Source organism: Hermetia illucens, chromosome 3 (genome assembly GCF_905115235.1).
Source record: "Hermetia illucens chromosome 3, iHerIll2.2.curated.20191125, whole genome shotgun sequence".
Lineage (NCBI taxonomy): Eukaryota > Metazoa > Arthropoda > Insecta > Diptera > Stratiomyidae > Hermetia > Hermetia illucens.
This window is the reverse complement of record NC_051851.1, coordinates 38,792,018-38,805,269: the sequence shown is the minus strand read 5'-3', so window position 1 is coordinate 38,805,269 and position 13,252 is coordinate 38,792,018. Positions and strand designations below refer to the sequence as shown.

Below are 13,252 nucleotides of genomic sequence, written 5' to 3'. Positions count from 1 at the left end.
AGAGAATTCCGACCCTGCGTCCCATATCGTTCAGCGAGTCGATCATCGAGTCAAAACCAGCGGTAAAGTACCTCGGGTTGACTCTTGACTCAAAGAGGAGCTTTTCTGAGCAAATCCAAGCAGCAGCGAACAAGGCTGCGGCTGGAGTTTCGGCGTTAAGTAGGCTAATGGCAAACATTGGGGGTCCTACGTCTAGTACGCGACGTCTCCTGATGAGCTCAACGCAGTCTGTCCTGCTCTATGGCGCAGTGGTATGGGCTGGCGCTCTTAAAAAGGAGGTATATCGTAAACGCCTGGCGCAAGTACAGAGACGAGGAGCTTTTCGGGTGGCGTCTGCGTACCGCACTGTCTATGAACCGGCCGTGATGGTGATCGCGGGAATTATCCCCGTTGCCCTTCTTGCTAGGGAGCGTCAGGCCATATACAAGCGCAAGGGAGATGAGCCAAGGGAGGTGGTTGCTCGCGAAGAACGGCAACATACTCTAGACGAGTGGCAGCTCTCTTGGCAAAATGAAACTAGAGGCAGATGGACTGTGCGGCTCATCGGCAACTTAGGTGCGTGGCTGAATCGGAAGCATGGTGAGACTGACTATTTCCTTACACAATTTTTAAGTGGGCATGGAGGTTTTCAGTCTTACCTGCACAAGATTGGAAAGGCGCGTTATCCGGATTGTGTGTTTTGCAATGGAGTCGTGGACGACGCCCACCACACTTTTTTTTCTTTTGGAAGGAGGGATGGGGTTCGTCAGCAGCTCTATTTAAACACAGCGGATCTCTCTCCAGACAACATTGTCGAAGAGGTGCTGATGACTGCTTACAGGTGGAACCGTGTTGCCCATTACGTTCGGGCCCTTCTCGTTGCTAAGAAGATAGAACTCGACTGGTGGAGGAGCCGCATGGCAAGGGGTTCCTTGAACTGACAGTTCCCTTCCTCCTCTCCCCTCCCGATGATGAAAGGAATTCTCTGATTTGAAGGCTCCGCAAAGCGGGAGAGTTCGGGGACTAGCCCGAAGTAATGTGACAAACGGTTCCAGGCTCGCTCTCTGACGATGGAGAGGTGTTTAGTTGGTAGTCCGACGACGTGCCGAATCGGGAGTCCAACACTGTGCGTAAATGCTTTCACCTACCCTACCCCAAAAAAAAAAAAATATCTTGTGCCATGATAGTCACCTCCGATGTAATCTGCGAAGCCAACAAAATTCCAGCATACATTATTATTCACAGAAGAGGACCGAAGACTGATCCTTGTGGAACTCCGCAGGTTGTTCTATATCTCTTAGATGCATCGTCCGAATGGTAACATAACAACCTCTCCCGGAAGAATTCTTTGACTATGTGCATCAAGTATTTGGGAGCGCTTAATCTGGCTAAACCTGCAATTATTTTGCTCCATTTTGCAGTATTGAAGGCATTCTTCACGTCGAGAGTAACTATCGCGCAAGATTTATTGGCCTCCACCGCTTCCTCAGCAATTTTCGCCATCGTACTGATCGTATTGACAGTAGATCTTGTTTTTCGGAATCCGAACTGCCTATCTGGGGGGTTATTCTACTTTTCTGGAAATGGTACAAGTGTGTTGTAGATGACTCGTTCGAAAAGTTTGCTGACGCGTTTAATAGGCATATATGACGAAGGATCACCCAAAGGTTTATTTCGCTTCAGGATTAGGAGGAGCTACTGTTTCCTCCACTTTTCCGGGAAAATCATATCTTTGGGGAACGTCGTAAATGCTTCAGCGAACCACCTTGGAACTGTTTTAACAGCCAATACCAGAGCTTTATTTGAAATGCCATCTAAGCCTGGGACTTTATTTTCCACAATTTTCTTTGCGGCTTCCTTCTTTTGTAGTTACCTCAGGAATTTCATCGGGATCTATCTGGAAACCCGGCAGGTTCGATTCATTTGAAACTGTTGGAAAGAGTCTATCTGCCTGTCTGCCCGTCACACGCATTTTGCTTGAAGACGGTTATAGTAATCGACACCAAATTCGGTGGAAAAGTGGGAACTGTGAACGCTCACGAATGCAGTGAGTTACATCCTTTTACGTGGAATTTAAGGGGTGTCCCTATACATGCAAAAGGAGGGTGTAATTTTTTTTTCATCAAATATAGTGGGGTATCAAATGAAAGGTCTCGATTGGTACCTTCCGAAGCCGGTCTTAGTTTTGACACTTGTAGGAAAGATGGGGAGTGCGGGGGTCGAAATTGTTCATCATCATAGTACGTGCAATGGACAAATGGGGCAAATTCACACCCAAATGTCTTTATATAAGAAATGCACAAAACCTTTCATATTTGAAGCGTCCAGCTTCTGGTTTCCCGACTTGTTGTATAATTTCAAACACGACAAGGGCGCGACTTTTATTCAACTAAAAACCGCCAGTACTTTAAGCCTATGTCAGGCTAACGCTGAATTTTTTGTATGTGATATGAGAGATCCTAAGTCCACATCTATTTAATGTTGAACCGGACCAGAGGGAGAGTACCTTACTCTGACTTTGATCCACATAAACATCGTTTTGAGGATAGCATGCAAGTATTTACAAAATAGAAAGAACGACTTAGGGTGTCGTCCACTTTTGAACACCTTGCTACCAGGGCAAACGTGAGGCAGCTTCTGATGAGTTACTTTTACAATGGACGAGATCGTTAGTCATTCTTTCTGTTTTTTGAATACTTAGATGCTATGCCCAAATAAATGGACCGCGAAATAGGAAAGTAGGTTGATCTCCATCTGGTTCGGTCTAACATTAGATAGATGTGGACTCAGAATCCTTCATTTCCCCCAAAAAAAACCTCAACCAGGCTTATGACATCTGTATGAAAAGCTTCGTTTGTGTATGCCTTGTCACCCAAAGATGCGTTGGTGAGAAGGCGTAAATGACAGTGCATAGATCCCACATTAAAACTCTTCTATCCCAGGAAGGTCGACGAATGGATTGCCCCAGAAACATTCGATGTTGCGTAAGCGTGTTTGTGATGTATCCCATTTAGAGGTAAATGACATCCATATCTTAATGAAAACAAGACGGAATAGTGAGAGTTATATTTCTGAAGAATCTTGATTCGGTGCAGCAGAAAGACTTTCCAGAATAACCAACTTAATCGTTCGTATATCAAAAACGGTTAGCCATGCAAATAATGAAAGGGAAACGATGCGGGAGTAAACTCTACATCCTAAGAGAAATCGAGCTTTATAGCGAATTCATTTTGAAATCTGCATTGGTAAAGTGGTACCTGCCAACAAGCTTTCGTACTTTTAAAGGATCCCTCGGGCGTTCTTCAAGAATAAACCAAGGGAACAGTTTTTTTTTATTTAATAGGTGTAGGTAATATTCTGCTATCCTTGACATTTCTAACGAATTTTCCTTCTGATCTGAACACTAAAATGAAGTTCCTTTTATAAAATCCTTTTCGATTTAGGACCTTGCTCCTTCTTTTATTTTATTTAAAAACCTTCTCCTTTCCTCCTAACTCCCCAGAAAAGCACAAATGTAGACCATCAGATGCTGAAGCAGAACAAGGACTTCATAGGCGGCACCTTAAGAATTGATGAGTTTTATGATTCCCTGTCTAGCCATCAACGATTTACTTCGATTTCAGTCGAATTTATGTTGCAAAACCAATTTTGGTGGAAATCCTAAATGCACGAGGTTTGTTTTGGTACCAACTTATTGGCCACACTCTCCAATAGGGTAGCAAAGGGGAGAACAGGCGTTTGTTGGCGCGTACTTTGGTAAACACCACGTAAGAACAAATGGGCCTGAAGGGTCAAATTTCGCTAACAATTGGAAATACATTATAACTCTGTCAACTCGGTTGATCATTCGCTCCTCCCCCACCCCTGTGCACTGTATGCTCAAATGCGTACTGTAATGTTTTTGCTGCACCAAGCATGTGATCCTCATTTTGATAATAGAACTTCGCTAAATAATACTACGTTTATCGTTCCTTCTTCTCGACTCCCTGTTTTTGATTTTCAGGGCATAGATGACTGTTACCTCGGAGAGATGTTACAGTTACCACTTCAAAGAGATAAATAGCAAAATTGTATTCTCAAAGCTTATTTTTCAGTTAATGCGATTTCTGATGAACTGTTGACTGAAATCACAGAGGATGGTAAACGTAGAGAAATGTTTAGTAACTTTGCCAACTGATGTAGTGATTGTCGGTCATATTTTTGTATAATTTTCAACCCCCATTCAGTCAATTGGTTCCAATACATTGTACTTGTATTTAATCCAATTGTTATATAATTGGATAAAATTTCCCCAAAAGTTGTTTCATACCACTTTAATTCACTGATGTTTGGTCTCATTATTTTTCCCGATTTTGCTATGGGTACACATTTCTCTGGAATTGATATCCCTTGAACCGCACCCTCCGCCATTCAAAACCGAATCTTACCATCCTGAATTTCACAAAAACAAGAGATATTTCTCATATCATCGCATCTGACATTTTAACTTGGTATGTCTTTCCTTCGTTTGTCGTAGGATATTTTGACGGTAATTCGATTTTCCACTGTCTTCCAGACACACTTCAGGAGCATAAAAATAAGGAACAAAAAAGTCAATCCTGTTCGCAACAGCAACAAAACATAATTCGAGTCGAAGCCAAGAACTTCACTCGATGGAGTGAAACAGGTGTGACAAAACCTGAAGTGAACACAAACATTAACTTTGACATTGGCTTCTATTTGCCTGAGTCTAGAGCGTGGATGGCAGAATAACAGTTACTGTGGGGCTGGCTTTATCAACTCTTCAAAGACGCACGGAAGATAGTGTTGTGGGGATGCTGGAGCGCTTACGTTGCGCTGCTTTCAGGATCATGAAATTCAAATGCATAGAATTGTCTCCATAGCCGAAAGGGGATGAGTGGGATGTTGTTCAGAAGGCAGAAATGATAGAGCCAATCAGGACCAAATCAAATGGCGTGAACGTAATAATATGAGAGCTTAAATATTTTCCTTTTCGATGAGCACAAATTGAAATTCACTTACCGTTTCTTGTTGTTACGTTCGTTTGTCGTTTCTGTTTCTTTTTCGCTAAAGTACTTTTCGCCCGGCTGGTGGGAAGGAAAATCGGATGGAAATTGTTGGAAAAACTTTTAAGTAATAGAAAGAGAAAGTTTTGTTATTTGCTGCAAGCGACCTCGACGTTTTCCTTATTGAGGGTTTATTCACAACAATATTGTTTGTCTGTGATCGGTTTCTGTTGACGGAGTTTTTTCTTGCGGAAAATTATTTTTATTTAATAGAAAAATAGGGTTGAACGCCTTATCCTGTCAATGGAGATGTTATTTGGTACATATGATACGCATCTTGAATTGGCTGTCCTAGGTCTTAGCTTGCTTGTATGTCTGGGTGACAAGCTCCTTGAGGTGAGACCAGGTGTCAGTTGAACATTTTTTTTTTATTTAGGGTGTTCGTAATAAGTTGAAAACTGTTATGCTTTTAATGGTAAAGGTCAAACTTAACTTGTCACTGTCAGCTTTGGGCAGGATTGCCAGGAGCTGCTGTTGACAGCGATCATATTCGACAAATATCCCTTTCAAGCGACCGTTACTAAATTTTATTTATCTTTCATTTCAGTAAAAATGCATCCTATTTGGAAAGGTTCCAGCTTGGCATATCGAAACATGAACTCTACCGAGAAAGTGACCCAATCGTTGATGGTGTAGTGAATGATATGCTGCATTTACCCATCCAACATGTTTGTAAGTATCCAAATGAATGTGATAATTCGTGATTCAAGGCAAGCACGACAGTCGTAATACATGTAATTAGTGTAAAGTGTGGTGATTATCGCTTTTAGTAAGAGATCCATTAACTGGAGTCTAAATTGTGGATATACTCGGGTATGTGTACAAATACAAGTAGTAATGGCGCTGCTAAACGAAATATGATATAATAAGTATGACTGGCTCATTGAAGCGAATATGCTCGCTAGCAAACATCCCCATATTTGCATTTCGTCTAAACTGACTATCTCCCATAATGATGACACGGATTATGCAAGTCCTAGTCGCTTCCCTCGCTAGTCATTTTCTTGAGTGCTAATAGTCACACATTTAAAACTCTCCAGACTTTTTGCCGTTCCAGTTTCACTTCTTTGCGTCCTACTTCTCGATGTTCTTTGCTCTCTGACACAACTCGCATGTTCTCTTGATGGAAGTATCATTAGCACATGTTGTTATCCTGTCAGCAACAAGTGCGAGATAAATTAGTTACGTTTATTTATTTTTCGTTGCTTTTCATCAGATGCGTATCATCTGAATACTAATTAGTAATTTGCTTTTTGCTTCAGTTTCCATAAGAGGAAAATGGAGACGTTCCATGTATGGACAAAACAGAATGTTTAATTCATATTTCATTAAGTATGATTGAAAGGTTACTGTCCCCGTTGGAGTCCATTAATCAAATACTTGAAGCCTTATGAGTTTTATTTTCAGAAGTCTTCGAAAAACATCTTTTTTTTTTCATAGGCTAGGGAAATGGTGTTCTTTATAACATAAAAATGCCGGTCAGAAATTAGTCATTATAGGTATAATGAGATTCAGACAAAAAAAAGAGAATTTGATAAATTCAGTTTTTCGGAGGGATACCTCTCATAAACGTATACGTACTTTTCTTCAAAACAGTTAAACTGAACACGATATGCACCTGCTAGATATGCGCAAGCTGTTAGCAAATTGCAGAAGCTGGTTAGTAGCATTTCCATGGCCTTATCAGTTATCAAATATGAAAATCTATACGCATATTGAAGAATAAATTGAAAACGAACAGGTTCTGAGCAAAGTCGTAACTTGAAATGAAAGGTTGAATAACTTTACAACAGATACTATCGGAGGCTGATCAGTGATGAGAAGTCGTCTGAACGTACCGAGAATTGTATCCCCAATTGAACTTTAATTGAAGTAATAAAAACTTGCTGTTTCTTTTTCGTTGGTGTATTTCGGGTATTTATTCCTGCATATACCGATATTTCGGGAACCACTTGTTCCCTTCATCAGTGCTAACAAGTTCACTCTGATGAACTTTTATGTTATTGTAGGTTATATTGGATTTCCTAATAGTATTTGGATATAAACTAACTGTACTCGCAGGTTAGAAATTCTGTGCCGATTTGAAATTTGAGCTACTTCTCCTGTTAGGTGAAATTCCCTTGAAAGTGGCATATCATCAGTTGGGGGCCAGCATCACATAACACACTCGTTTTCTAATTTTAGGGCGAATAAAAAGTTTATTTATTATGCTTTCCTAGCGAAACCTGTCATTTATTAATAGTGTTTTGTCTGATTATCACCCTGATTAGGTCCTGTGAGTTAGGGACTAAAAATATTTTCAAAGCCTTGCCTGCTTGCCGTAAAATCTAGGAATTTCAAATTTTGCTACTACTGAAATGCCAATAATTCCTCGGATAGGGACAGACGACTAAGCTATGACCTATTGTGGACTATGATTGATTTTTGGTAGATGCGCAGGCTCCTCAAGAATGGTGTTGAAGGTCCCCAGAATGCTTCCTTTCTCCGACTTGAACGGGACTCCCAAAAATACAAGCCGTGCATTTTTGACCCAAGGAAAGTAAAATGGTGGGACTTCATAGAGTACTCCTTTCGCTTTTGCTACATTTATGGCAATGTCCTTTTGTATTCTGCAAAGCCAAGTGCTAGCAGACGCGAATTCTCTGTCAGGTTGTTTCTACCGGCTACCACAAGGGGTTCACTTCACCTGAGAGCCGCTTTCTAACAGGATGCTGATTGCGAGATTCGAGGTTAAGGTTCAGATTAAGAAGCATCACAATTGCACAGTGCTATTCACCATTGGATATTTACAATATATTGGAGAAGGATGCTTTTTACGAGCAATTACACGCAGCTGACGTCACTCGCTCATTTTCGCTTGTATATTGCCCCCGCCACGTTTCAGATTGCTTATAGGCTGGAGGGCTGCGACTTCTCAAGGTTTACATCGACCGTTTTTCTGATTCAGCTGCCGCTCGATGCTGGGAGATCTTGCTGATCGGGTGGCAGGTACACTGAGTAATTCGCCTGGGAATATCGATGAGCACTGTGTCACATCTCGAAAGGGCGTTATAAAATATGGCTGACTGCGGAACCATGGAAACGGATCGCTGAATGGAAGGGATTGAAGGCTGTATTGAGTGCTACAGTTGATGGCGGACGTAACGCGCGAGAACTACGAAACCGTGTGAAAACCCGGTAAGCTCAACGTAGTGTGCGCATGACAAAAAGCAATTTGTTATTGCACTGGTCGTAGAAGCGGAAGATGCTGCGCAACGCAATGATCTCGGAAGTGTATACCCTATCACGAAAGAATTTGCATCTGGTCCTTTCGATGGGCTTTAGAGGGAATTAGCAATGGCTTCCTTATCCAACTCCAGGTTGACGAGCAGCTGGAGAGCGGAAAGGAACACATCACCACAGTTCTTAATCGAATCATATCTGCCGAAATGGCTAGTAACCGCACCGACATTCCTCTAAACAGAAGAGAAATCAGTAATGACTTAAGTTTTGGTTGTCGATAGTTAAAAGACCATACTGAGTGGCCGGAGATGGCCAAGAGGAGAAAACTATTCCAAAAACCTAAAAAGATGGCGAAATCGACCGTGAAGGTCCGCCCACAAATATTGAAGCTCCATCGAAGTGCTTTGTCGATACGTACTTGCACTGTGCTAGCCAGGCTCGGAGATTTGGGGGGGGGGAGACTAATTAAACAACACGCGAGATAAACATGGAAATGAAAAAAAAACAAAAGACGGTTCGCGTGGAGCTGTAAAACTCCGGACCCGAGTGCCGCGATTGGAAAGGAGGATCCACAACGGATCATATCCTCGATGAAGTTTCCTGGTTCCGCAGATGTTGTTGGGAAACAAAAATGGGAAAATTAAAGTAAGAAAACAAAAATAGAACAAAACAAATCGGGAAACCGGAAGCTTGACGCTCAGGTATAGAAGGTTTTGTCCTTCCCTATGTGAGGAGTATAACCCAGTTCTCCATTGGTTGATAGCATTGACTCGAGATATTTAAATCGCCCAGTTCTGTCAATGGCAGTAACCTGCACAGAACTGAGCAATTTAAATATTTGGGGTCAATGCTTCATACGCTAGATGGGAATTTAAACGCCTCAAGAATACATCCAAATTAGGCATTTGATAAAATAAAATGGCGAAACCGATCACGATGAGCCGACCCCGCTTGTGAACGGGACAAAGGCCGAAAAAAAAGAAGAAGATGTGAGGAGCGACGAGTGCATGACAGCTCCGTGTCGCATAGCTAAAAATTCCATTCCCCATTGATGGAAAGCCTTGTATTGATAATAGTCAACGTCATACCCTTCACACTCTAAGTTTAATATTATTAGCAAATGCGCAGAATTTAACCTACATCAAATATAAATAAGACGGGAACGCGTGCGAAACCCTGGGCGAAGGAAAAGGCATCCATCCATCGGCCAGTCGTGACCGCCTCAGCAACAGCTCACAAAAAAGCAAAACGTCAAATTGAGGTTACCCGTCCGAAACTCCCACGCCGACCAATTTCCCGAAAATCTGATTTTCCTCCTAAGAAAGGAGTGTGCCCATCAGATTTTCCTCCCAGCCTCACACGACGCAGCAGAAAAGCAGCACATTGAAATCGTTGGTCGTCGGATTGAATTTCGTCTCGTGTTAGTCAAAATTAGGTTGGGAAAACCAGATTTTCCGTTGGTTTTTGGCGAATATTTTATTTTATATACTCATAGAACTCAATCTTTGCCAAAGTTCCATAGCCCTATGCGAACAACTTTCGTAACATTCACTTCTACAGCGGCCTCTCATCAAATTCCCAGTTCAGCTGTTCCGCTGTAAGTCGATCAGCCGGTCCTGGTACTGCTAATTTTCTTGCAAATTGCATTTTTACTCGCCTCAATTAGATTAACCGCTAGGCCTTCATTGCGAAATATAAGAACCAGTCAAAATTGAATACAAAAGTTACTGTTCTCTTTTGACCGGTCATGCAATATTTTAACATTGTTATTATGTACAAATTGAGAATTTGTATATCATTATATAGAGGGGTTTCAGGATTTTAGGGAGAGGTGACTGGTGCTAGAAAGCTGATAAATAAAATAAAATGGCTGATTTTTTAAATTTTAAATGGTTGATGTAAATGACGGTTGGGGAAGGGAAAAAGGAAATTGGAGAAAATATAGAGAAAGGCATGGGGTTTTTATTTCAGCATCTGTAGTTTTTTTCTGTTCAACTACTTCCAATCAAATGGAAATCCTGGGAATCCGAGGCCTTTCCCAGAGAGTGGTAAGAGGGGATGATCGTTTAAATTTCGAAGAAGGGCACCAGGTTCGCGTGTGACAATTGGAAGGGAGTCTGCCATTTACCATCGCAAAGACTATTGCCAAAATAAACCTGAAACGTGTCAAAGAACATCTCGAAAATTTGATGGACAGAGAGCAGGGTGGTTTCCGCTTCTCATCAACACCCTGTGGATCATTTTGGAACAGTGTGCGAAGGTTAGGTCACTGCTTCAAATGCTCTTAATCGATTTCGAGAAAGCTTTCGATAGCGTGAATAAGGAGTGTATCTGGAGTGCTCTACGTAGAGGGGGTATTCCAGAAAAATTAACAAATATTGGGTTGGGGAAAAAGAAATGCCGTATTTGTGATCGAAATTTAACGCTTTATTTAACAGACTTAGAATTATCCGATTTAAGTCAAATATGCACCGTTTTGTTCGCAAACTTTTTGCCATTTAGAAGGCAATTTCATTATCCCCCCTTATAAACTCAGGCAGCCAGTTTTCGCAAGCTTCTTTTGAGGCCAACTTAGTAGCATGACAAGCGTTTTGCATGGACCGGAAGAGATAGTAATCACTTGGTGCCAGGTCCGGACTATACGGTGAGTGTGATAGGACATCCGATCCGAGCTCCCGTAGCTTCTGGCGGGTCATCAAAAATGTATGAGGCCGAGTCCTAGTGGAACACCACACAATTCCTAATTCTGGCCGCATCTGGTCAATCGCCTACTTCAAACGGTCGAGTTGCTCACAGTAGGGGACCGAAATGAGGGTCTGGCCATAGTTGAGCAGCTCATAGTGGATGATTCTCTTCCATTTCCACCAAACACACAGCGAAATCTTCCTGGCCGTCAATTCGGGCTTGGCGACGGTTTGGGCCGGCTCGCCGTCATTTTCGCTTGAGGTCAGTCCAGTCACCATCCGCTTCAAAAATGGGTCGAAGTCGTTCCATTTCAGCAGTGCATCGCAGGCGTTGCTTCGGTCCAAGAGATTTTTTTCCGTCAACTCGTGTAGCACACAAACATTCAGCTTTTTTTGGAATCCAATCTTCTGCAAATGGTTCGAAACGGTTTTATGGTCTATATCCAGTTCCTGGCCAATCGAGCGAATGCTCACATGCCGGTCTACTTGGATGATTTCGACGATTTGATCGGTTTCTACAACGATTGGTCTATCAGTACGGGGTGTATCTTCGACATCCACTACACCAGAACGAAATCAATCGAACCAACGCTATGCTGTGCGAATCGTTACAGTGTCGGGCCCATAAACTCGAAAAATTTTTTCGGCCGCCATCGTTGCATTTTTCCCTCTCGGGTAGTAAAAACGTAAAATATGACGAATTTCTTGCTTGGTGCACTCCATCTTTCACGCGCTATAACTTAAGACTGAAGCGTACGATCACAGCACTGCCAAAGAGATACTTGGAGCACAGATTGTTTTCTTCAAATCGTCATATGACCCGATGCAATAAGTACAACACAAGATATATTTAAGTGTCACCATCTATTGACAAAATACGACATTTCTTTTTCCTCAACCCAATATTATCAGAGCGACATATGATGACGCAAAATGTCACGTGCTGCATCGAAGTAAATCCTCGGAAGATTTTGTGATCCAAAGCGGAGTTCGCCAGGGTTGTATCCTGTTATCGATATTATTTCTTCTTGTTATCGGTGACGCTCTTCAAGCTGCCTAGTCCGGAGAACGTGGAGCATTTCATTGGACTATGACGTCTTTCCTCCGACAAGGGGATGCGCTATCATGCGTCCTCTTTAACCTGGCCCTCGAGAAGGTGATCCGTGATGCTGAGGTGAATGCAAGAGGTACGATCCTCTTCAAGTCCACCCAACTACTGGCCTATGCTGACGATATCGACATCATGGGAAGAACCACCCGAGACGTTCAAACTGCCTTCATCCAGATCGAGCAGGCGGCGCGAGATCTTGGGCTGCACATCAATGAAGGCAAGACAAAATACATGGTGGCAACGTCAGCACCGAAGACGAATCAACCAACATCATCAAACCGCACTGGTCAAACACAAACACGAACAAGAATAAGGGTAGGGGAATACAACTTTGAGACCGTTGACAATTTCTCCTATCTAGGGTCGAAAATCACAACCGATAACAACTACGATGATGAAATCCGCGCACGGTTGTTGTCAGCCAACAGAGCCTACTTCAGCTTACAAAGACTGTTCCGCTCGAAACGTCTCACCATAGGGTCAAAGCTCTTACTGTACAAGACAATGATCTTGCCAGTCCTCATGTATTCCTCGGAAACTTGGGTTCTTAGCAAGAAAAATTGCGAACTCTTGGCCGCGTTCGAGAGAAGAATCCTCCGAAGAATTTTTGGCCCCCTACATGAGGATGGACGATTCCGTAGCCTACACAATGACGAAATCTATGAGCGATACCATGACCGTCCGGTTGTGGATAAAATCCGGCTCAATAGGTTACGGTGGGCGGGTCACTTAATCCGTATGGATGAAGATGATCCCACCCGGAAAGTCTATAAGGGCAATATCTATGGTAGGAAAGGAAGACGAGGCAGACCCTGCCTAAGATGGAGCGATGGCGTGGGCCAGGACGCCAGACAGCTTTTGGGGATATCGAATTGGTGGACCTCGGCGCAAAACCGGGATGTCTGGAGTTCCTTATTAAGGCAGGCCTAGACCGGATACCGGTTGTTGCGCCGTTGATGATGATGATGATGATGACGTCTTTTCTCGAGCATCTCGACTACGCTGATGACATCTGTGTGCTCTCTCACCATTCTCACCGGGGCATGGGCTTGAGCTCTGGCTCTGGATTTGGAAAGAGAGGTAAGTAGAGTTCGACCGAAGATAAACACCAATAAGACCAAGGTTCTCAGTCTGACGGGTCATCGCACCCTCACTATCTGCAGTAATGGGTAGACCATCAAAAATATCGA

The 13,252-nt window shown here is 42.7% G+C and overlaps 1 protein-coding gene across 1 annotated transcript in view; it reads left to right on the top strand.

Moving 5' to 3' along the window:
• Window positions 1–13,252, top strand: part of LOC119650579 (extracellular serine/threonine protein CG31145) — a 215,373-nt gene that overhangs the window by 137,545 nt on the left and 64,576 nt on the right. The window contains exon 5 of the mRNA XM_038053405.1: window positions 5,593–5,717. Within this exon, the coding sequence (XP_037909333.1) occupies window positions 5,593–5,717 (125 nt within the window). The remainder of the gene's footprint in view (window positions 1–5,592; window positions 5,718–13,252) is intronic.